Source organism: Chiroxiphia lanceolata, chromosome 9, assembly GCF_009829145.1.
Source record: "Chiroxiphia lanceolata isolate bChiLan1 chromosome 9, bChiLan1.pri, whole genome shotgun sequence".
NCBI lineage: Eukaryota > Metazoa > Chordata > Aves > Passeriformes > Pipridae > Chiroxiphia > Chiroxiphia lanceolata.
This window is the reverse complement of record NC_045645.1, coordinates 14,375,012-14,400,114: the sequence shown is the minus strand read 5'-3', so window position 1 is coordinate 14,400,114 and position 25,103 is coordinate 14,375,012. Positions and strand designations below refer to the sequence as shown.

Sequence of the window (25,103 nt, the reverse complement as noted above, 5' to 3'; positions counted from 1 at the left end):
GCTTTTTAGTTTAGTCGGGGTATTACATGAATGGGAGGTGATGGTTTGCAGTGTCTCCTTTCTTGCTTAGTGCTGCTTCTGCATTGTGGCTGATGTTTAGAAGTGAAATTCAGAACAGTTCTCGGGTCTGTCCTCATTGCTGCTGTTTCCAAGGGCTGTGTTTGTCACAAGGTTTGTCACCAGAAGGTGTCAGAGCAGTTCTGTGTTATCACACTGCAGCTGCTCTTTGCCAGGTGATCTGGCAGAATGACACAGCTGGACTGAGACTGACTTGTGAAGGAATGTCATGTAATGTTTATTCTTCTGTCCATTTGTGATGTATTGTACCAATGGAAGGGGTTGTTTTAATTTTGGGAAAAGTAGTGTGAATAGAACTAATGATGGAGGACTGAGGTGTGTCTGATGTGTGCAAGCCACCCATCTAGAGAATGTCAGCCTGGAGAGTGCTTGGTTTGGCTCTCTTTTTGGGACATGCTGCCCCTTGGCAATGCAGAAAAGGATGGAGGAAGAGGATGGGGATCTCAGACAATTGAATTGGGCAGAATAATTCGGTCAGGTTGTTGAGTAGCTTCTCCTATTTGATTGGATGGATTTTGGAGGCAGTGGTTCCCAGTGGCAGGCTGCTTGGTGCTGCTGTGAGTGGTTGGAAAGGTTGCACAGGCTCTTGTGTTTGTGCTGGCCTTGGTATCTGTAGGAGAGGTTTGGGGTTCAAAGCAAGGAGTTACATACAATGCCAGAGTCTGGAAACTGCTGTTCTATGTGTTTCTGAAACAGAAAAGAGTGGAATTGTTCTGAAAAGCAGCTGCTCTTGGTTAATCTCAATGTGCCCAAAACAAATGCTGCCTACGCTTTCTAGTCGTTAAAAATGCCATACCCTCTCCCTTGTAATTTTCCCCTGTATCTGTTCCTGACTTCTTCCTGTGGTGCAGGATGGTACAATAAATTAATGAGACTTCAATTATAGGGCTGGAAAGATAAAATATGAAGCGAATATTGATGTTCTTAATAGTTGCTCCCTTTACAGAAGGCAAATCAATATTGAGTGTGGGTGGATCATGCCACAGAAGGCCTGAGGGTGGCGAAGTCCTTTAACATTTTGGAGCAGGTGCATCATAGGGGAAGGTTGTCCCCGGTCTTCCTCATCATGGGGATCTCCACTCAGATCAGTTGCTCTGTGGCCCCTGGAAACATCACCTGTGAGTTTGTGCTTCAGCTGGGACTCATCTCCCTTGCCAGCCTGAGTCCGGGGCTGTGGGTCTGTGCCAGGGCCTGTCCCCGGCAGTGTCCTGTGTCCCCGAGGCGGTGACAGAGTGGCACATCGGCCACATCTGGAGTGCTGTGTCCAGTTCTGGGCTCCTCAGGACAAGAAAGACAGCAGTTATTGGAGAGGGTCCAGTGGAGGCCACAAAGATGATGAGGGGTCTGGAGCATCTCTAATGAGGAGAGACTGCGTGAGCTGGGCCTGGGAAGGCTGAGAAGGGATTTCATCAGTCTCTACGAATACATCCAAGGGGGGTGCAAAGAGGATGGTGCCAAACTCTTTTCAGCAACAGGATGCAGAGGAGCAATGGCCGTAAACCAAAACACAAGAAGTTCTACCTCAACACGAGGAAAAACTTCTTTCCATGGAGGTGGCAGACCCTGGAACAGCTGCTCAGGGTGGGTGTGGAGTCTCCCTCTCTAGAGACATTCCAACCCCCCTTGGACATGTTCCTGTGTTACCTGCTCCAGGTGACCCTTCCTGGGTAGGGGGGTTGGACTGGGTGATCTCCAGAGGTCCCTTCCACGCCCAACTATTCTGTGATTCTGTGACGCCAAGGGGCAGCGGGGGTGGCGGGCGGAGCGCCGGCTCCTTTCTTCCCTCCCTCCTTCTCCCTGTCTCCCTCCTTCTCCCTGTCTCCCTCCCGCCCTCCCTCCCGCCGTCTCCTGGCGACGCCCGGGACGCGGCGGCAGCGCCGGTCCGCCCGCCATGAGCGCCCCGCAGCCCCGGTGAGTGGGGCGGGGGCGCGGGGGGCGCGGGGTCCGGGGGTCCGTGCGGTCCCGGTGCCCGGGCAGCTCCGGGCGCGCCCGCGGTCACTCTCGGCCTGTCAGCTCTGCGGGGATAGTGACAGGGCCGGGGCCACCAGCGGCGCATCCCTGCAGCTCGCGCCGGCCGTGGGCTGGGGGTACGGGGGTGTGGATGCCCCGACCTGCCCCACACACCCTGGGGTTCCGGAGCGAGCGCCCGGGCCCCCGACTCTGCCGTCCAGGTAACGCCTCCCCCAGCGCAGGGGTGATGGAGCCGCGGGAGCCCCGCTGGGGGCTGCAGGTCATTCCCTCGTTGGCCGGCTCCAGACCTGCAGGTCGTGAGTTCAGAGAATCCAGACTTGCCCGAGCTGATATCAAGGACAAATAGTGAGAAATGGAGAATCTCTGCAGGTCTCCATGACAAAATTTGGCACATCCTGGTGTACTGGGCGATGCTCTGAGTAAAGAAGCAATGATAGAACTTACTCATGTCCACACAAAAAATCAGTAGCAGAACAGGTGTCCCTTTGCTCTGAGTTCATGTCTGGTTGTGTGGCTGGGCTTCCTTAGGGAGGGAATGGCAGACAGGTGCCATGATACCCTGTGACTCTGCCAATCAATAACTGATGCCTTGGTCCTCTCTCAGATCATTTATTTGGTGATTTAATTGCACTGTGAAATATTAACTGTGAAGATTTGCTTTGCAAAACATGTAGGATGCCTGCTGTGGCTTTGTCTTCTTATCCTTCTTATCCTTCTTAAAAATCATTGTGATACACAGTGCTTTGGGTAAGATGCCAGCTGAGAACAAAGATACAGTTAATAATAATAATAATGGCAATGGTCATAGCATCATAGAATTCTAAATAACTGTAAATACAAAATTACTGACCTGACAGTGACATGTTGTCACTGACTGTGACGCCAGACAAACAAACGTGAGACTCATCTTGAGAAGAGCTTCAGATCTACTCATGGAAACTACAGATCAGTCAGTCTAGGTTCTGTGCCAGGAAAATTGCCTGTAATTCTAATAAAACCCCAGCATTTTGGAGAGAAGAACGGACTGGATAAATGGGCAGAGAAAAAGGAGTCGCAGGAGTACCCAGAAGAGGGATGTGATGGCTGTGACATACAGGCTGTATAGAGCTGGCTAAGGCTGGTGCTTTCCCTTTGCTGTGTGTTTTCTTAAAATGGATTTTGTCATTTCTGCACTTCTGCCTGCTGGAGAGGTTTTAGAGGTGACGTTTTTGTGTGGTTCTTAAATATTGGAGTCTGGGAGAAAACTGCTCAGACAAGAACTTTGTTCCCCTTTTGTTGATACCACATGCAGGAGCAGAGACCAAATGGGACAAGTGTTTGCTTTGCTAGGCTGTCCCTACCTGTTCCTGAGGCACTGTCTGTGACGGTGTTTGTGGCCACAGAGGGTTCTGGGGCTGGTGCGAGGGCTCCTCCAGGCAGCGTGGCATGGCCAAACCCTAGTGGATCCACTTGCATTCTTTCCAATGCTTTAATTGGCTTTGGTTCAGGCCCAACATATTTCCTTATTTCTCCAATGCCCCTTTTGAACTCTGAATTTAATTGAGCATTTTTGAGGACCGGCCTGTTTATAATTCAAATGAGAAAATACCTGTACCAAGACATCCATGCAACAGAAGCTGCCGCATCACTGTGCTCAGGTGGGAGCTGCATTTTAACTTAGTTATATGGTCCAGGAATTCTTAGATGCAAGGCAGTGAATGCAAAGGAATTGGACTGAGTTTCTCTTCTGCCTCGACATGCTGGGTGATACCACAAATCAGTACTTATCACAATTGGTGGAATCTGTGGTTTCAAGTGCAAACTCTGGATTAAAAAAGTAACATAGAACAGTTGCTATAGTACCAGTCCTTAATCAACAGGCATAACAGGATAAGCTACATTGCTTGTTTGTTTAAAGTTTAATTTATTGTTGGCAACTACCTGCGAGGTTGTTGTGAAACTCCACATAAAGTTCCTATAAATGCATGATCTCTTAAAAAAAAATAAAATTGTTCTTTCTTTCCTTGAGTATGTTTTTGTGTGTGGCAGCTCAGCCTGGCAATAGACATTTGACTGAATTATCCAAATGAAAGGGATATAATAGAGGTACAGTGGCATTTAAATCTACAGCCAAAGAAAACAAAAGATATTAGTCTCTTGTGTAACTAAAGCACAACCTGCCCAGAGAGCCCAAAGGTCAGGCTGAATGTATTATGCAAGATGCACCTGAGTGTGTAAATTGTACAAATGTAAATGGATTTAGAGTATTACGAACTGCAGCCTACTGTCACTGACTTTGTTATTTGCCCTTATTTTACAGAGAAAATAAGATACAGTTGTGTTAAGAACTGTTTAAAAATATATCTGTTAATTATGGATGCTTCAGTTTCTGTGTTCAGCTCTCACATCTGAGGTTCAGTTTTTGGAAGGTTTGATCTTTGGTAGCTGTGATGGTTGTGGTGAGGCTGCCCAGAGAAGCTGTGGCTGCTCCATCCCTGGAAGTGTCCAAGGCCAGGTTGGAAGGAGCTTGGAGCAACTTGGTCTATGGAAAGTGTCCCTGCCACCAACAGGGCATCAGGCAGAGTGGCTGGGGAGCTGCGTCTGTGCAGCTGGAATCCAGCTCCAGGTACTGTGTGGGACTGCCATGCCCAAGGTCAGGGTGTGTCATCCCAGGGGGCTGCTGTGGGAGCTGGGGGTGGTGGAGGCTCTCCGGGCTGGGCCTGTCAGCGGTTCCACACTGAGCTTCTTGGCCTGACGAACAACTCACTTGTTTCTGATACGAATTTTCTGGAGACCAAAAGATGTTGCTTTCACATAATCTAATGGACATTTATCTTACAAATAGGGCATAAATCACCAAGGCAGGATTTTGTGCAGCAAATTATTGACTAGTTCTGTTTAACTTAAACTGTAATAATTTCTCAGTCAAGGGGATTATAAATATCTGTATTGATTTTATTGCAGATTTCTTGCAACCTACAACAGCCTTACAGACAAACATCTGGTTGGATATTTCAGCAATGCCAGGATAAGACAACACCTTCAGAGATCAGGACTGGTGAGACTGAAAATTTTCCCTGAATTCAACATTTAATTCAGAATGTTTTAATCCTTTTTTCCTGTATTTATTTTTGCTCATGGGACTTTCCCTCTGCAAAGTCTTTCAGTTTGCAAAAATATAGCATCATGTTGATTCACTCAGGGTTTTCACACTGAAATATCTTTGACTTGACCGGTTGTTTAAATAGCTTCAGTGTTATTTTTCAAAAGTGTTTAATGGAAAACTGAAGGATTTGCTAAAGATGAATGTGCTGAACATTTTAAAAAGCACCAGTGCACTCCTAGGTGAGACTGTTTCACGTAGAAAGGCAGGTGCAGCCCTTAACAGTGGGAAGGTGAGTGTTTAACTCCCTGTACCCCCTTGGGCAGTGGCCTGTGAGGAGTAAGGCTGAGCCCTTGTCTGTTAGAAATGTGGCTGCTGCTCCCTCTGTTTGGCTGCTGGGGCCCATGGAGTCAAAGTCCTGTGACCATGCCAGGGGCAGAGGTGGTAGCTAAGCAGGAGGAGAAAGTGGTCTTCCTGGGAAATTACACTGTTTCAAAACATACTTTATTCCATCTTCTCCTTTTCAGTAACATTATATTTGTGTTTGGCAGATCTCAAGAAGTGGAAGAATAATACCTGAGAAAGAATACCGGCTCAATGCCATGAGGAGGGACCACCAGAGATACGTCCAGGAGTGCCTGGCTCGTGCCATATTTCATAAGGTCCTTGACATGGAGGTATGCCCTTACTGGGGGTGTGTGAGCCTTCTCAGGTGCTTCCCCGCTGACAGCCAGGGTCTGTTAACTTGTACTGAACTGTTTTCCATATGTGCCCTCATGCCCCCCTGGAAGGCTCTCTTCTGCTGGGAAAAGGGGCAGTCTCTGCTTGACATTCTCTACAGAATTACCTACACAGGCCTCTCATTGTCAAACCCTACTGTCACGAGAGCAGGCACTGTCTTGGCTCCCTCACTGCTCTTTGGCAGCCCTCAGATTACGGGATGATATTCACAGGACTAGTTTACTTAAAAAAATCCTAATAAAACCAAGACTGTTTGAATACATTTATATTTATCATCTGACTACAAAATTTGGGCACATTTCTGTGACATATCAGGACAAATCCATAGTAGTTTTATGAGCCCTCAGGCTCAATGAGGGTAACAGCCAGGGAGAAGGCACAGGACAAGGAGGACAGAACCAAATGTTGTTGCATTCACTGACATCTCATAATGCCCATTAATGCGATTTCTCTTCCTCTTACGTTGGTAGCGTCATCATCAGCTGGAAATAAAACGGAAACTTGAATATTCTGCAAAGAAGGAGAGGGTGCAGAAAATCAAGGTAAGGCTTGAGTGCTGCTGGGTGCTGATGCCTGTTCTCTATTTCCAAAGCATCTGTAGTTTTACACACCTTCTTCATATTCCTTCTCAGTTTTCCAAGCTGAAGACCCTCAGTCTGAATCTTTCTTAGCTGAGCCATTCTAAGCTTCTCACTACCGTTGCTATTGTTTTACTTTTTCTAGTTCTACTGTTTCTGTTTTGAAAGAGGGAACCAGAACAGGATGAATAATTCAAGACCTGTTCTCCTCACAGTAATTCTAGACCCTCTGTGCTTTTGACTGCTGCTGAGCACTGAGCTCATGTGTTCAGTCGTTTGCCTCTCCACAGGATTTGGGCAGAACTGGTGTCTGAGTAATGAAAAGAGGTTTCAGGAGCCTTCACTTTGCTGTCATGTAGGTCGAGCTTGATTCTGTAGTTAGAGTCATGGAAATCCCACAGAAGTCAATGGTTCTCCCCATGAAGTCACTTGGATTCATATGGGAAAAGTTGTTCGGCAGAAACTTGCTCTGCTTTTTTTTTCTGTATTAGGAGCCAGAATGCTTTGAGGAGAGTGCCTTGAGAAGCTGGCTGCTGCTTTGAGCAGCTGGGGAGCATTGTCAGATCTGTTAAACTGTAAATAATACATCTATAGGCAGCTCTTCAGGTGAAGAAAGGAGATTTTCCTAAAAGATACTGGTCACTGTGGGAATTGAAGAGGCGTTGTTTGCTGACGAAACTCCTGTGGTAGGAAGTCACTCTGTGAAAGCAGCAACTTCAGCACCCTATGAGGGATCCTGGGCTTGGGTAATTTTGAAACATATACCAGAACTGCTTTCTTCAGCGAGACACCTGCAGATACCTGATCTGTATGTGCTGTGCTGGGCTGCAGGAGCCTGGCTGGAGCCAGTGGTGTAACTTAATTCTCACCTCATATGTTCAGTGAATTCAGCCAAGTCGCTCATCTGAAAGGAAAGGAGGAAGGCAGATCCCTGAGCGAGGGAAGCTGAGATACAGAGCTGTCTGTTTCCAGTGGAACAGTTATCCCCAGTGGAGGGTTGGTGAGGAGAGAAAGGGGAGATGGACCGCAGTCAGAGCAGGGAAGAGGCAGGTGCACTCAAATTTAAAAAGACCTTCAAAAAACCAGGAACTGGCAGATACACAGAAATAGGCAGATGAATTGAATCTGGGGGGTGAGCAGCTGGAGACAGCTGCAGGAAAATGGATCAGAGCTGGTGACAAGTCTTTTCACTTGTCTTTTCGCATTCTCCCATGATTTCCTTTCCTTCCTTAACTAGGTGTTCCATCAGGTCCAGGTGAGCTGATCATCACAGCTGTCCAGTGAAAGAGATGTAATGAGGCTCAGACATCACCATTAGAGTATTTGGTGCCTCAGAGACATATATTTCTGTTCTTTTAGGAGGAACAATTCAGAAGATCAGTGGAAGATGCGATCCCCATGCGTTCTCCACATCCACCACTTGGTCCAAGGAACCATGATGGGCTTCATCCTTTAGTGACTGGAGATCGAGCTGGTCGCTCACAATGGGTGAGTTTTGATGACTTCTCCATTTCCTATCATGGAAGCATGGATAGCTGGAAGTGTGCACATGGACCTGTGACATCTGTACTTAGGACAGAGCACTGACTACCTGGGTCATTCTGGATTACGGCCTCATCCTGTTTGCAGAGTTCTGTCATTAAAGAGGAATCTTCAGAAGACAGTGTTGCAGCCATGGCACATCAGAACTTAGAAAAAAACCAAACAAAACCTTTGCTCTCTGATAAATCTGCTTCAATCTTTCCCTTTTAGCTGCCTCATGAGATGAGTCGGTATCAATGCATTGAGCATTGTCAGTGAATGCCTGAGCTGTAGAAGGGGTTACACATGTTGTGAAGTCCTGAAAGCAGTGGAGATCTTTTAGAAAACAGAGTTGAAAGAGAGCTCTGAAATGAGTTCTGGAGCTCTGGCTCTTACTCTCTGTTAACAGCAAAGAAACAATGTTAATATACCCTGGAAATATAATGATAGTAAAGCCTAAGGTCAAAGGCTAAATATATAGTTCAGTTTTAATTAGTTCTCCATGTCAATAATGATAATTGGTGCAGACTGAAGAGAGACTTTCAAGTCCTGAATGACCTTCTCTCCATACAGAGGGCATCTGGACTTGTAGTTGATTGTGGTGGTGGACATTCTTCTCATCAGCACCGAACCAAGGAGCCTGCACACTCTGAGGTGGTGAGTTACCTCAGTTAAACAGTGCTGTTAGGCTGTAACTTTTTAACTTGGTATTCTGAAGGGTATACAAGGACAAGATGAAATAAAAAAGTCAGAAAAAAAGCTGAGTATTGAAGAAAAATAGGCATGTTTTTGTTGTGCATTCTCTTAGTGTCCATGTGCTGAAGTCCACAGTGCACTGCTACTGTTCCTGGGAGTTCATCATGTTTGCTTCAAGGCTGCACGGTGAAGAGACAGTAGCAAAACCTGTATTTATGGCCAAGAGTTGTCTTGGATGATGAAGTTTTGCATGGTCAGTTAGAGTTGCCTAAAGGGGTCTGACTTTTTGGAGAACTAGAAAATGTCCTGTCCTGGAGGTACCTGAAATCACTCACTGCTTCCAGATATCTTCATCAGTGCTGTTTTTTTCCTTTATGGTGCTGCTCTGCACTGGAAGTTATGCACTGAGATTTTGTTGCTGTTTTCTTTTTCCTTTCGTAGAGTTCCTGGCGACCAAATACAGCTCCAGGAAACGTGCAGCAACCGTTTCGCCTCCAGCCCCTTCGCGGCCGGGCTGCAGCAGGGTCACTACCAAAGGGTTCCCAACAGAAGTGCCACGTACTGGAATGGAATCAGCAGTTTGCCCGTGGGGTGAGGCTGTATTTCATTCTGAAAATAATAGCATTTTAGGGACAGTTTTATAATACTGCTTTAGTACTGTAGTTCGCAGAACTGTGTAGTGCAGGGACGATGCCTTTCAAATGGCATCAGCTTTTATTTGAACTCTCCTTTTTCACTTCCCCTTAATTTTCAAGATGTTGTCTTACTGGTCCAATTCTTGAGGAAAAACGTGGTGACTAATCTTTCATAGTATAAAATCTCTCTGCATACAAAATTTCCTCCTTCTATGTAAATTTTCTGTTACGCAGAGAGGTTAAGACCAGTGGAATATTTTCACTTACAAGTATTACAAGTTTTCATCTTCATCTACAGCTACAAAGTAGCAAAAAACTTTTTTTCTTTAACCATTCCTCCTACTAAGTCACACTAGTGGGTTCAGAGAATGAGAGTCAAACATGATCTCGATATGTTCACCATCACTTTCAAGTGATATTTGGAGTTGTCTTCTGTTCTAGAAAAATATAATGTAATTGGCTTTGTGATATGAGTTCCATGGAAGATTTTGGAGTGGGACTGTGACCTGCTACCACTAGCTGACAGACACTGTATGAATAGCTCCCTTCTGCTCTGCATTTGCTCTGTGTTGGGATGATCACAATCCTTTGTCCAAGAATTTGCTGGTATTGTTTATGTATATTCAAATTATGGGTGATTTAATGGTTTCTTTAATGCTCTCAACTGACGAAACAGCTAAATCAGGTGTCAGTTATGAGAATGTGATGCAGAGCTCAGAGCCAGAGCATGCAGCATTTACAGGACTTGTTCTCTGGCCATGTCTTGCTCTTCAAGACCCTGGTCCTCTGTTTGCATTTCATTCTGAAAGAGGACTAAACCTCCACTCAGATGGGGAAGCAGCATTTTGAACCTCATTTTGTATAATAAATACCAAGTGATGTTCCTGTTGGACAACTCTGGCTGCTCTGGAACGTGCTTTCCAGCTGTGAGAGCAGCACTGCTGCGGGGCTTTGCAGCGTTCTGTCTGAGATCAGAGTTCTGCTGGGCTGCAGGCAGGGCTTGGTTTGCAGTGCTGTCTGTATCTCTGAGGGTGACATTTTCAAGCAATCCACATGTTGTCTTGCTAATTAAAAGAAAAGGATTTAGCACAGAAATGTTTTAATGAACAAATTACAGGCCCCATGTTAAGGAGCTGTTCCAGAAGGATGTGTGCTGCTAAATGTACCAAGCAGTCAGACCATGGCCAGTTCTGTATGCTTAGGAATTGGTTCTGCAAAACCTATGTCACCTGGTTAAAATGTTTTTGCAGGGGGAGAGAAGTGAGTTAAGGCTTCTGAATTCAGTGGAGTACGTGACTGGTGTATCCCCATATCAGCTGCCTGTCATTAACCCTTGTGTGGTGCCAGTGCCACCACCTCGCCGGCGCAGAGGGGACAGGGGTGGCCCTGCAGGGAGAAGTGGGGTGCCCACAGGGAGACGGTTTCGTCCCACCACTGCATCGAATGACACAGGGCAACTTGTAACAAAGGTAAGTTATCTCTGTCTGTGTACAGCTGTGTTACCTTCCTCACTGGTCTATTTGCCTAATGCTGAAAGGTGTACATACCTAGTTTGCATAAAGAAAATGATTAACTATTAAAATATATAACTGCTGTACGTGCCTCTGTAAACTAAAGCATTTGGTGTTTTTCATCAGCTGGGGAGAAAACAGGTTCTGAACAAAAACCCGTAGGACCTTCCACTTCAGTTAATCTGATCCTATCTCTGGCCATAGCTGGCACCAGAGCTCCAGGGATTTTTGAAATGCCTGAAGTGTATGAACACTGCATGGGTTATACTCTGTCTCCAGCCAGTTTTGACTCCTGTAAATAAACTTGTAGGAACTCAGGACTGGGAGGGACAATATGGGTCATGAGACATGGTCCCTGCAATTTGGTGCTATTCAATGAAATGGGTTTTCAGTTTGAAATATTTCCTGCCGCCTGCATGTTACAAACGCTTCCCAATTTAATCAGCCCAGCACCTGTCGTAAAAGCCTGGAAGCCTCAAGCATGTGCTGCACAGCCATGAGCTTTTTGTTCCCCTCCTGTTGGAGCTGGAAGCTGAAGGCATTTCTGTGTGTTTCCTGCTGCAGAATTCTGGAGGGTTCCCCAAATCCCCATTATGCAGCAATGCTGTTGTCACCATGGCCTACCTAGGAAAGAGTTTGCCTTTGTCTCATGATGATTACAGGGATGAAATCAAAGTCTATCAGCAGCACTGTGGAGGAGAAAACCTTTGTGTCTACAGTGGCAAGCTTTTGCAAGGAGGTAAGGATAGAGTCAAAGAGCTCATATTGATTCTGGCAGCATCTTTTTTGGTTAAAGCTTTGCTGTGACACCAAAATGATTTCAGCTGAACTCAGTCAAGATACCTGCATCCAGGGATTTTTATGCCATCTGCCTCCACACTAAATCTGGATCTACTGTTCCATGATTGAAAGTGAAGTTAGAATTACTTTTTCAAATTATGGTAGAAGGAATTTAGAGAGCTAATTTAACAAAATACTGAAGCTTAGATTAATCTTCTATAGAGATGTATGGTTAATGGAGTGGTTGTAGCAGCAAGCTGGACTTAAATGGGATTTATCTGAGTAGCTAAAATACATCAGTGCATGTTGCTTATTATTCCAGAAGGAAAAGTACATAGTGGGAGCCCAGTTCTCATCTCTTTTATGTGAGTGCAATTCCATCACACCAGTAAAAGGTGAATTGCGTTCTGGGAAGCTGGGCACATGAAATGGTTGGGAGGCTCTTACCTCTCTTCTGCTGTAGCAGAGTGGCCAAACTGACAGTGTGCTCACCTGTCCTAGCTGTGCCCACCTTGGATCCTGGGGATGGTGAGAGCCAGGGCTGTGTGTGTGTGTAGGGGTAGAGTGTGACCAACTGATGAACAGAGCTGAGAACCCCAGTGGCTGGCACAGAGGGCTGAGTGCTGTGCTGATGCCAGTGAGATACAGCAATTGCCCCAGGCTGACAGGGAAGTGTAATGTTTTTCTTTGAACCTTTTCTTTCTATGATTGCAGAGACCTTCCAGTTCATCTCCAAGAGGCACCATGGCTTCCCGTTCAGCCTCACCTTTTTTCTCAACGGGATGCAAGTCCACAGGCTGAGCTGTTGCTGTGAGTACAAACATCAGAGGCGTTCCCGGCTGCGAAGCAGAAACAGATACTTCAGGTTTCTCAACGTGGAGGGAGCATCTCCTTGCTACAGGTACGGAGACGAGTACACTTTGCTCACAGATACTTGGTTTTTAGAGAGTTTCTCACTTGTTCCTGTTTCATCTCTCTGGCTCCCCACAGCTCTGTAGAACCTGCTCTGTTTCTCAGTGCCCCTTGGACTGCAGTTACCTGTCAGGGTCTCACCTCCAAGGGTGCCAGCACAGCCGTTTTCCTGTGCCTGCTCAGTCTCCCTGTGTTGTGTGCATGGCATGGACAGTGTTGGTGCTGGCTCTGTTGGAGTGTTAGAGGTGGCTGAGCATGGAGCAGTGGCTGTGGGGTGTGGTTCATGTGCCACCCGTGTGTCTCTGGCCCAGGCGGCAGTGAAACAAATATCAGGCTGTGGTTTTCAGAGGCTTTTTTGTGCGTAATTTATTTTTAAACAGCTCTGCCTCTGAGGTGGGATTCTGCTGTGATACCCCTGGCTGCAGAATAAGGCAGCACTGAATGTTGGTGATTGTTCAGAAAGCAAATCTGTGCAGAAGGGTCTCGGGTTTGGGTGAAAGTCAGTGCTGTGACCAACAACTGTGGTTCTGCCAAAAAGCTTTAATTGTCATAAATCTTCCTTTTCTGTGATTGTTAATTCAGGCCAGACAAGTAAACTTCTGGATATGTGGATAATTTAAAAACTTTCATGTTCTTTTAAGAAATAATTTTTAAAAGAGCAGCAAGCAGTTGGAACAAGAGATTGTCCACAAAGCTGTACCTGGTTCCTTCAGATAAGGATTGAATTCTAAGAAATATTGTACCATATTTTTTTATTCCAGTCTAACAAGGAACATGATTTATGTAAATGTGTTATCTAGCATGTTCAAAGAAGTGAATAGCTTCTGAATTCAGAATGGATATATTGGCTATAGAATTTAGGAAGTGCTCAAATCTCAGCTTTGTGTGATTTCTAGAAAGATTTGAAGTGAATTTTCTGAATTTAATATAGTATTCAAAAATTGATTAATTCCTTCCTGAATCAGCCCCCTTTCTGTCCCCTTTCCCCTCTTATTCATAGTGATTTCTGTTTTCCTGCCTCTTGTCAGTCCAGCTGACCTTATCTGGTGACTTAAAACCCATCTCTATTGACCTGATTTTCCCCATAAATGACAATTAGTTTCACATCCCTTCAAGTCAGGTGCAACTGTGTTTGTTTCCTGCTCTGTGACACACACTGAATACCTGCTCTGGTTCCCAACATGGTAGGTCAGGGCTTTGGCTCACGATGAGGTGATGCATTGATTTCTGTACCATGTCTGAGCCTTGCTCTGAGAGTTTTCTGCTGTCTGAGATTCAGCATTTCTGTACAGCAGAAGTGCTTCAATATCCCAAAGGTCCCTGAAGAAAACACAAGGAACAAAGCATTAAGGGGTAGGACTCTTCAGAAATGGTCATGTTTATTTTTTATGCCCACAAAATGAAAAGATTTCTGGCCTGAATGACTGTGGGATATTTCGCAGTAGTTTGGAGGCAGTTGAAATGTGAGGGGAATTGCAATCAAGCATTACATTAAAAAAGCAGTTTGGGGGGGAAGAAGAGATTTTAAGACATAGTTGTCCTTGAAGAAAAAATGTTTTTCCAGAGAGATTTGGGAGTAGCTAAAGCGAAAGTTCCAGTTTCAGTTTCACCCTCTGCTTGCAGATTTGACCCCTCGTACTATCCACAGCATGGTGTCCTGCCCCTTGTGGTGGGTGCGGGGTGGTGTGGGGTGGCTCTTGGTGTCAGTTAATGTTCCATCAGAAACAGGAACTCTGGTCTCTTGTGTGGGCCTCCTGACCACATGTCGCTCCATTTTATACAAGAGGAGCCATCTCAACAGCTCATTCAAAATGCTTTGTTTTCCAGCTGCTTGGGTTTCTTTTAGATAGGAAAACAGAACAGAAGCTGAAAATGATTCACCTTCAATCTCCCTCATCCCCCACAGTTATGAGACCCAGCAGACAAATTCAGAAACCCCCAGTCTTATGCACAAACCCTGAGTTACCACTTTACTGGGTTTTACAGCAGGATCTGGATCCAGCCCACATGTGACTTGGAGCTTGTCTGCCTTTCTCAGAGGTTCTGTCTTCAAAGCCAATGCAGACCGTGCAGGTTCTAATGAAGTGTCACTTGTAATAATTTTGGTTTTAATTTGTTAAATGTCAATTGTCACCTGTAAGTGCAGACAGTGTTACTCTCCTTCAAGGAAGAACTTCTTCTGTGTTAGGGGAGCTCTCTGGGATTTTGGGGTGCTTCTTGATGTGAGTCACTGTGACAGTGCAGAGGCAGATGGTATCTGGTTTCACTGCTGATAATGAGCTGAACTTGCTGTCTGCTGCCTTCCATTGTTCACAGGAAGAAAAATGTGATATTTCCTAATCTGTGTTATTTTATAGGTGCATTATTGCGATGGGCCTGGACAAAAAGCTATCCCTTCCCAAGAGAAACATAGAGTACCGTGTGGAGAAGCATGTGGGTTCCTGGGAATGTACTCTGCACAGTGATCCAAGTAACAGCAGTGTTGAGCAGAAATCAGTGAAAAATTCAATGTTAGTCATCTTACCGTCTCATGAAGCAAGTGCGGAAACTGTTGAGGAAAAAATGGAGACTGCAGAGGAGTACAGAGAAGAAGAAATGACAAACCAATCTGGTCATGAGAGTGAAGATAGTCAGGAAGACATCAGTAAAAATGGTACGGTATTCCCAAACATGAGTGGGGGATGAGAAATGGGAGAGGATGATTCTGGAGAAGGTATGGGATTATGGGCCTCTCACTTTGCCTGGGGCTTGAGAAATATGGTGATGCCTGTGGCTGGGCAATAGAATTAGTGGGACTCCTTTCAGCCATCCAACAGGACGAGATGGTTTGCAAGAGCCAAGAAAGTGAGTAAGGAAGGGTGGTAAGGCTCTGGCACAGGTTGCCCAGAGAAACTGTGGCTGCCCCATCCCTGGAAGTGTCCAAGGCCAGGTTGAAGGGGGCTTGGGGCAACCTGATCTTGTGGAAGATGTTCTCTTCCGTGGAGGAGACATTGAGCTCAGCCTCTCCCTTCGCTTCCTTATCGTAGTCTTCTTCAGAGGCAGTCACATTTAGAGAGAGATTTTAACTCCTACTTCTTATTCCTATTTTTCCTTTCACAGTTCTGCGGTGTGACTGCTCAGATGCCTTGTTAGTCCCTCCAGATGTGTGTTTGGGATTAATCAGGCCTTTTTCCTTCAGGAGGAGCTGCCCTTCTGAGAGTTAACTAAGGAGTCCTCACTGCCAACACTGCAATTGGAATCTCAATTGATTTTTAATACAGAAAATAAATCTCCTTATTCCCTTAGTTGTCATTGTCTGGGTAATTGTTTATTTGCCTAATTGGTTCTGCATCAGGAACTCTTCATTTCTACCCTTGGCATTCTGTCCCTTCAGTATATTAAAAGCCCTGATGGAAAGAAAGGAGGTGAGGAATGATGAGCACGAGGGACAGCTAGTGTGGCAGCAGTGACAGTCACCTGCACAGGGCAGGTGTCTTCCCTTGCTGCTGCGGGTGCAGGGAGCCTCTAATAACAGCGGAATGACTGGATTTTAGGTGGGAATCACCGACATCTTTTGTACTGGTGCCTGGGATGTGCACAGTGCAGCTTTGGCATGGAAGGGGAGTGTTCTTTAATGCATCTTTACGTACAGATCTGAGCAAAGTTATCTGTCAAATGTCACAGCTTGTCAGGCAAGTGCCTGGCTGAAATTCAGACTTGTGGATGTAAGAGTGGTAATTCTGTGCAGTCTTCATTTGTACGGGGATTTCCCCTGAGCCTGAAGGAGCATTTCAGAGCAGTGTTATAAAAGCGTGCCTCTGCAGTGCCCTTTGGCTGGGTTTAATTAGATTCATTGAGTTTGTAAGACACTTCTTAGCTATTTATCATGCTTTGCACTACAATATATTAACTTTCTCCGGCTTTCTTGATCACTTGTAGTTTTTTTCATCACAACCAGTTTTTCTCCTGTAATAAGAGACTCTTGCATTTAATTTCTGAGTTTGCCCAGCTTTTAATTTTTCTAGTTCTTTCTGTGGCTAATGATTTTGTTTGGTTTTGTTTTAATGCATTAATCATGCTCAGTGCATCAGTCAGTAGTTTTGCTGCATTTTTGCAACTCTATGAGGAACATGATGCTTTTTTATGATAATGTGCTCTTACGATTCCTATCTGTGGTCTTAGATTCTCTCATGGCTTTAAAAAGACTGAGCAAATATAAGGGCAAAAGGAGATTAATGTCTGCTTAAAAATAATGTTATTAGTTGTGAATTCTGTTTCCTGTCTCACAGTGCAATTCTTCTATTTTAGGGTATGATGAAGATTTTGAAGCAGATGAAGAAGTTAATGAAGAGGGACAGACTGCTGATCAAACAAATGAAATGTCAGAGTCATCCTCAGATGATAAAAACCATAGTTTAGACTATGGAAAGGAGAGTGGAACCTCATCGCAGAAGGCACTCCAGGCCTCTGACAGTGAGAAAGACGAAAGTGATGGATACTCTGACAGGGACTCTGAGAATAATCAACAAGGTTAGTTTTGTTTGTAGTGAGGCTTAGAGAAGCTGACCTGATGCATATTTTACAGTTTGTGTGTCCAGTATGCATGGTGAGTCTGCATGAAGAAACCCATGTCATTCCTACTGACAAGGTAAAAGACAGATGTTTTATTTGTTATTAATTTTACATCTGCCACTGAACAGCAAGCAACCCCCTGAAAGTGGGAGCGTGGGCTTTTTGCTGAGCTGTTTAGGTGCTGAAATGGAGATGGAGGCAGGCAGCAGGTTTGCAGGGCAGCCCTCTGTGTCAGTGGGACTCACACCTTGAGAAGCTGTGACCCCTTTCACCTTATGAGGGGTCCCAGGAAACCTGACAGACCACCCTGGGTTTTGTAAGTGCTGTCTTTAGTGGCCCTGAATATGGCCCTAATGTATCTGTCTGTGCCAGAGATCCAGAAACCATTAGATTGTCTGAGGGGAAAGGTCTGGAGAGGAACAACCTTGGGTTTTCCCATGGTGGAGGAGTGGTACTCTGAGTGGGAATCTTTAAACTGTGGCTGTAAGGTTTCTTGGTACAACATGTTCTTCTGAACATGCAGTTCTGCATGGATGACAGTTCTGACACTTTTACTTATTCAGCCTGACTGGATTTTTCTGCCTTGAGTTTCACCAATCTCTTCTTGAACCTGTGTGGACTATGGGCAGCAGCAAGGCTGTGCAGCAGTCAACTCTGCTGCTCAGCTCAGTGTTAGATGAAGGATTACTGCCTTTTTTCCCCTCAAACTTTCCATTTTTGAATTTAAATGATGGTGTCTGTATGTTTTTCTAGAGAAGACAGTGAACTTCATCTCCAGTTTGACCTGAATGGTTTGCACGTGGTTTTGGAGATCTTTCAGTGAGTTAACAGGAGTGCGCTGAAGGATCGTTGCTATGGTTGAAGTCTTTTATCAAATAGAGCTCAAGAATCTGTGCAAAACCCTGTCTGAGTGACACTTAAAGGTGCTTTTGGAGGTGTATTTCTGTGTGATTTCCATTATCAGAAGGTTAGTTTCCATTAGAGGTTAATTTAATTTCTATTATCAGAAAAAACCTCCGAAAATGTTAAATGGATTTAATCATTGATACATCTGGCCAATGTTCTTCTGTTTGCACTTACTGGAATTTTGTCACAATATCCTCAGATGGTGTAATTCAGAGATTGCTATTGGTTGAAATTCTGTCCTTTGTGAGTGCCCAGTGAATGCAGATGCTTAATGACAAATACTAAACCAAAGTACTGTTTGCTGTTTCCAGAGAGGAGACCTGCAGACTCTCTCTCGTCCATCAGCACTCAGTGCAGCACTGAGGGTGACTCTCATGCTGAAACAATGACGGACGATGGCAAGGAGGAGTGTGATATCAAAAGGGCGTCTGATAGCACAGCACATGCACAGTATGGAAATGGGAATGGGGCGAATAAACTGCTCAGAAGGGAGGAGAATCAGGAGACTTCTGCACTGGAAAACAAAGGAATAGACAAAGCAGGAAAGGCAAAACCAGAAGATCTACCAGCAAGGGAAGATACCGGAATTTTTCATGAAAATATAATGGCAATGCAGCATCAAAGTCCTGAAGTTAACGGGGAACTCAAACAGGCTGGGTCAGGAGAAAGCAGCATGAATGATGAGGACAAATGTCTTCCAGTGCCTTGGGAAACCAGGATGTTGAATGTGGAGGATGGCAACAAAGACTGTCCTCGGAGTGAGGAAGGAGAGGGTGAGTACAGCCCCTCTGCATAGCTCTGAGTGACTGGTGCATGTCACCATGCTCTCAGTCACGATGCAGCACAGGGAGTTGCTGGACTGTTTTCAGGCTGCTGGAGCACTCTGTGCTGCTGTGAGCCCAATAACCACTCAGAACATAACCTTGGCTTGATGTTTCTCTGCTAGTGTTTCCAGTGTAAGGCTCTGCCCAAACATGAATTTTAAACCATTTTAAACCAAGCTGAGGTGGCTGGATGGCTTCTACTCCCCTTTTGCTCTTTAATGGTTTCTCTTTCTTACTTCCTGTTTTCTTTGTGATAGTTTTTGAAGATTGCAAACCAGATGAGGAGGAAATGGCAAAGGCAACTGGAAATGATCATCCTGTGAATTCTGACCCTGAACCTGGTGATTCCCATGCCGGTGAGGAAGCAGAGAACGCAGCAAGTACAGAGCATGATGCCAGTGAAGGTGAGGTTGACTGTCAGTCAGGGAGAAGGATTAAATCTTATTAATCTGAAGTCTTTTTACAGATGTGTTTGCCCTTTCCCTTTCCTTTGGCTATTAACCCTCCTTGTGCTTTTTTCTTTCCTAACTTGTATAGAACTGGGTGATGACTAGCTGGTTTCTGTAGTCATGTATAATTAATGTTTTTTTAGCATTTAAATGGTTCTAGGCAAAGACCCCAGGCCATGATAAACTGGCTGTGAGTCAGGAAAATAGCCACAGAAAGATGAAAGCTGGCCTTGCATCAACATTTTTTCTTAAATTCATTATGCCAGATGCCAGGACAGCAGCACTGGAGATGTAGTCAGAGCCCAGGGGTGTGATGAGAAGAAGCATAGCAAGTTTTCTTCTGGTCCCCATGCTGGTGTCCCTCATTGCTGGGCAGAGATGCTACCTTTAAGACTAACCCTGTAAAACATGTAACATTGACACAGCGCTGAGTAAAATCAATGTTTTATTTTTCCCTAACAGCACCAGATGGAAGTTTCTCGGCAGAAGGGAGGAGAAGCCTTGATGTGCAGGAGGCAGCAGGACAAGAAGTACGAGAAGGGGAGGTGGCAGGGCAGAGACAAGCCCCGGAGCACGTTGGTGCTGCCACGGGAGGAGATGCTGGCAGTGAAGAGGCCAGAGGAGAAGGGATACGGGAGAGGGATTTACTGCCCCAGGAAGAGACAGGGTCTGCGCTGGAGGAATCCACACCTGAGGAAGGCACCGTGGCAGAGGAACATCCAAAAGGGAAGGGGACACAAGAGATAGTGGAGTCGAGCGCAGAGGTGTCACCTGGGGAGCAGGAGGTGCTGGTGGAAAGGACAGAGAGCAAGGCAGCACTAGGAGAGCCGGCACCTGGGGGAGAGGGGCCAGCTGGGGCACTGCCAGGCTGGGAGTCAGACAGAGCTGTGTCTGAGGGGCAGGGGGGGGCTGGAGGGGTCACTGAGGAGGAGGCCGTGGAGAAAGGCCCCGAGGGAGTGGCAGGGCTGCCAGCAGAGGAGGAGGTAGGTGAGGCAGTACCAGAGGCAGGGGAATCCCTGTGGGAGGGAGGGTCCACAGGGAAGGATGCTGTGGTGGGTGCTGTGGCGAATGGAGAGGAGGCTGTGGAGGATGCTGACCTGGCAGGAGAAGGTATTACCGGGATTGTTGGCCCTGAAGGAGAAGGGGCTGTTGAGGAAGACAGTTCTGAAGGACAGGAGGCAGTGGAGAAGCCTGGGGCTCTCCTGGAACCATTAGGGGATATAGAAACAGAAGAAGCAATGCCTGGAGGGGAAGGGTTTGTAAAGCCAGATAAGTTTTCCCAGCTGAAAGCGTTAGGGGAAGAGCAGATGGAGATGGGGAAGGCTGCCACAGGAGCAGCAGCATCTGAACGTGACCAGGTATGCAGGGTAGGAGGGAATGCTCTCCAGAGAGTGGAGAACATGATGGAGGTGCCAGTGGAGCCTGGCAAGGGTACTGTGCTGGAGGTGGCACCTGGGTTAGGGCTGCTGGGGGGTGCTGGGGACGATCCCATCAGTGAAGGGTCATCTCAGGTAGAAGAGACCCCGGCAGTACAGGAGGAGAAGGGTGCAGTGGAAGCACTTTGGAGTGGAAACCCATCTGTGGGCAGCAAAGCAGAGACAGAGAGAGCCATGGAAGAAAAACCCAATGGAAGGGTGGCGGGAGGGTCTGCAGAGGCATCCACCCAGGGGTTGGGAGGTGGAGAGGAGGCCACAGGTGGAGCAGCAGGTCCAAGGGAGCCAGCAACTGGGATGGAGGGGTGGCTGAGGTATGGAAAAGAGAGAGGAAAGGGGGTGGTGGGTGAGGCAGCAATGCCGGCCCCGGGGTTGGACATGAGCCGGGCAGGGGAGCCCGGGCTGGTGGCCATCGCCGTGATGGGTGGCCAGGCTGGGCGAGGGGCTCTGGCCGAGGAACTGGCCAGGGAGCCGGTGCTGGCCAAGGGGGAGGCAGTGGCTGGGGATAGCAGGGTGGGCAGAGGGACAGTGACACAGGAGGGGGTGACAGGAGGAGTGCTGGGGGCACAGAGTGGGACAGGGGCAGAGGGGATGTCAGCCAAGGGAAGGGGGGCAGCTAGGGAGTCTGGGAGGGACAGGGCAGGGGTGGCTGATGGAACTGTGGCCGGTGAGCGAGGGATGAACCAGGAGGCAGCACTGGGGTGCGAGGCAAGTGGGCCAGAGCCGACAGGGGCCAAGGGCCAGGGTGAGGCAGAGTGGGAGTGGGTCACAATGCCTATGGTGTCCCCAGGGCACGAAGAAGCCTGTAGAGCAATGTCCCCTGGGGATCTGCTGACTGCAGAAACCTCCCCAAGCACCCCTGCCCATGGGGATGGGGGAATGGAGCTGATGGGAAGAGAGTCTGCAGGTGGTGAGGGGCTGTGCTTGGGCACCCAGCCACAGCTGGCAGGTCCTGGGACAGGGGCAGTGGAGGGCAAGGACGGGCAGCAGGAGGGGATGGAGCAGGCGGGAGTGAAAACAGACAGAGAGCAGCAGGGCCCCTGTGAAAACATGACAGAGAGTGAGGTAGTGGCTGTCTTGGCAAGTGCAGGGAGCTCTGCTGGGGCCGGGCAACAGAGGAAGGACAGTCCCATCGGAGGGAGCTCAGGAGCCGCTGATGTGGGTGAGAGGAGCCACAGGCCCTGTCAGGTGAGTCCTATGTGGATTGGTCACTGCCCCCAGGCTGATCCTTGTCAGAGGCAGAGGATACACCATTCCTTATCCATTGCTTAATTGTCTGCTGCTGGTAGCTGGGACAAGGGATGATAAATCCTTTTGGGTGGCGGCTGCCTGCGTTCTTTCCTGTTCCCAAAATCCCGAGTAAATCTCTTTGCTGTGACATTAATTCTTGCAATCCCTCCACCCTCTCTCCCCTCTGGCCGTGCACAGCAGCTAACCCCACCCAGCTTGCCGCAGCTCTGGTGGCACTGGGTGAGCCCTGGCAGCACCTCTGGGCTCTGGAGCACCAGGTCAGCATCAGCACTTGGCTTTGCTGTTACTCTGGCCTCTGCTTGTAGGAGATGTCACAGCAATACCTCTGTAGCTCCAAGCTCAGAACATTTTCTGTAACATCTGCTCATTGTTCCATAGGACAGTGCAAACCCAGACCCAGTCATCGTATCCGCAGGACAGTCCCATGATGGGGAAGAAACTCTACTCTGAGCTTTTTCAGCAGCTCCTCCATGCTTGTCCTGCAACATTCGCACAATTAGCTCTGGGTTTGTGCCAGATGGGATGTCACTCCTCTGTTGACTCCGCGAGTACCACAATGACCTGTCACATTTCACCATAGCAGCTCCTCAGTGTGCAGCAGACAACTGAAATGAGCCTGTGTTTGCCAGCCCAGGAAACAGTGCTGCTTCAGAATTATGAAGACAGTAATCACCAGGATTGTTCCGCAAGCTGTCATGCTTGTTCTTCCCAAAAACCAGAGGAATACTGGACTGGCTGAACTTCCCCTCCTCCCCCATGCATCACTCCTGCAGGCGGGCAGGAGGATGAGGGCAGATGTGCTGTGTGTGTTTGTCTGTACAGGGTGCCCATGTCTGAGTGTATCTGTCATTTTTTGGGGTGTCTTTGCCTTTCTGAGCTGCAGCTTTTTGTCAGTCAAGCTGTGTCCTTACTGCTGTACATGGGGCACTTGTGCATGCCATTGCTTGATTCTGTTAAGATCATCCAGGGATGTTCAGCAGAGATGCAATGGCAGAATCAGAGGTGAAGGAGGCCTCACACGACGGTTTTAGGGGAGGGTAGCTCTCCTGCATGCAGAGTGCCTCCTGTGCTGGGGGGCATGAGGGGCTTCTGTCTCAGGGATCCACGCTTGCTGTTGGCCACAGTTCAGGGCATGCTTGGCACTTTGAAATGTTGAAAGTTGTTAAATCAGAACAATTCTAACAAGTATTTGTAAATGCATAAAGCCTGACCTTTTGCTTTTGCTAGTGTTGGTCAGGAGTGACTTCCTGGCCCATGGAGCCTGGGCTGAGGCTGCAAGAGGGTGGTCAGTGTAGAGCTGTCTCGGCCTGGCAGTGGCTGCCCTTCTCTACTGCCTGAGGCTCCTCTCAGCTCTCCTGTACCTCTATGGGCCCACCAAGACCTTTCTGAGCTGGGCAACTGGGGCTGGGTGTGCAGCAGCCTCTAGGCGCTGTTTGGTGGGCACAGGAGACTCAGCCCCCACACAGTAGGGACTGTAATTGCATTTCAAGTAGGGAAATGAGGCTGAAATGAGTAGGATTTTGAGTGGATTGGTTCTCTGAGTCACTTTAGATCAATATGCATGGGAGTGGAAACTCAAATGTGATCAAGTGGTTGCTGTGTTCCCTCCTGTACTAGAGGCAGTTGCATTTGTACGTGCAGTCTGTGCACGTTCCTGCTAAGGACCTTCTCAGGAGGTTGTGTTTTCCGTGAACATATCAGACCTGCACGTTCACTTGGGTCTATTAAACACCTGTACCAGTCTGTGCAGCTCCTTCAATTTTTGCCAGCGGTTTAACTGTAGGAATAACCCCTTCCTGTGCAGCAGGGCCAGGGCTGTGGTGTCTGTCTCAGTTTGCCAAGGACTGACTGATGTTGTGCTGAGTGTTTGTGCTGCTAAAGCTGCCTTGGGCAGGTACCCACACAAAGCTCATGCCTGGGGCTGTGGCATGGCTGCACCTGAGCGTTTGGACACATGGGTGGCAATTCAAGGTGAGCAAATGCAGATGGGGATGCAGGGATTCCTGGGAGCCCCTTTGGGGCTGCAGGAGACCCAGGGCATCTGAGAAGGCCTTGGTGAACAGGACAGTGTGATTATAAGGAACTGGAATGCTGACAGTTCATTATTTAACATTCTTGAAATACTTATAAATGGCACTTGTGCATGTGGTTGTAACAACTGGGGGAAGGAATCCTGTGGTTAGGAACATGTATGTGGACTTTCAAAACATTAGTGTCCCTGTCATCTGAGCAGGCAGAAATTTGGTAATAAGTGAAACCACGGAAAAGGATAATTGTATAGGTTTGGAAGTGTTTCCCTTGGTCCTTTCTGTTCTCCTATCTGGTGCTAATTAGTAATTAACTTCTAAGTGAAAAGTAGGTGGCACTTGGGGAAAAACAAGATATGCAGCAGAAAAAACCCTCTGATTAATTATTAAAGTGAGCATATGTGAGCAAAGCAAACTATCAAACAGTGTTGCCACTGGCATAACTCATTCTTGGCTCATCAGGAAGGCTTTTGGAACTCCCTGAACTGTCAGGTGTCCTCAGTTGCCTGTCACTGGCTGCTGATGGTTGTGCCTCAGATGTGCCTCGCACAGCTGGAGCCTAGTGACATCCCACAGACTGAAGAGATGCATTTCACCAATTCAAACCCACGCCAGCTGTGCAATGTGGATATGGCATGGGAAGGTTTGAAGTCCCACTCCTGGAACTGGGCACCAAGCCCTGGCATTGCTGGAAGGGATGTGGGATGGTGGCTCAGACACTGCCTGGAATGCTGGTGGTAGGCAGCACTTGGTGGGCAGCACCGTATGGGCGGTGCATCTGTCTGTCTGAAACAAGGGCTTCAAGGTAACTTTCCTGGCTGGGAATTGCCTGAAGGGTTTTGGGGTTCAGCCGTGCAAACCAGGCATGACCAACCCCTCGGCCTGCCTGGTAGGGCTGTGCCAGCCCAGCCTCTGAGGGAGCCGGCCATGCCATGCTGGCTGTCCTGTGCCATGCTGTGCTGGCTGTCCTGTCCTGTGCTGTGCTGGCTGTCCTGTGCCATGCTGTGCTGGCTGTCCTGTCCTGTGCTGCCGTGCTGGCTGTTCTGTGACATGCCATGCTGCCTGTCCTGTCCTGTGCTGTGCTGGCTGTCCTGTCCTGTGCTGTGCCATGCTGGTGGACATGTGCTGCAGGAATGCCGGGTTCACTCCTGCCTGCA

The 25,103-nt window shown here is 47.5% G+C and overlaps 1 protein-coding gene and 1 long non-coding RNA gene across 5 annotated transcripts; one reads left to right on the top strand and one right to left on the bottom strand.

Moving 5' to 3' along the window:
• Positions 1-69: 69 nt before the first annotated feature.
• On the bottom strand, positions 70-1,884 carry LOC116790710. Its single transcript, XR_004358462.1, has 3 exons — positions 1,723-1,884; positions 1,195-1,356; positions 70-765 (listed from the first exon to the last, which is right to left on the bottom strand). It is a non-coding gene; the product is annotated as an uncharacterized LOC116790710 (long non-coding RNA).
• ERICH3 (glutamate rich 3) lies at positions 1,799-22,948 on the top strand. Of its 4 annotated transcripts, none has more exons than XM_032695939.1 (16): positions 1,799-1,989; positions 4,993-5,086; positions 5,683-5,808; positions 6,343-6,414; positions 7,810-7,938; positions 8,545-8,628; positions 9,109-9,258; positions 10,553-10,771; positions 11,375-11,552; positions 12,308-12,494; positions 14,863-15,158; positions 16,793-17,014; positions 18,664-18,735; positions 19,044-19,190; positions 19,698-21,856; positions 22,298-22,948. In XM_032695939.1, exons 1-16 carry the CDS (start codon positions 1,970-1,972, stop codon positions 22,367-22,369), a joined length of 4,227 nt encoding a protein of 1,408 aa, XP_032551830.1. In that variant the 5' UTR covers positions 1,799-1,969; the 3' UTR covers positions 22,370-22,948. The 4 variants fall into 4 exon arrangements, with proteins under 4 accessions (XP_032551830.1, XP_032551829.1, XP_032551827.1 ...); XM_032695938.1 differs by having other exon boundaries at positions 18,274-18,735; positions 22,303-22,948; XM_032695936.1 differs by having other exon boundaries at positions 18,274-18,735.
• Positions 22,949-25,103: the final 2,155 nt, after the last annotated feature.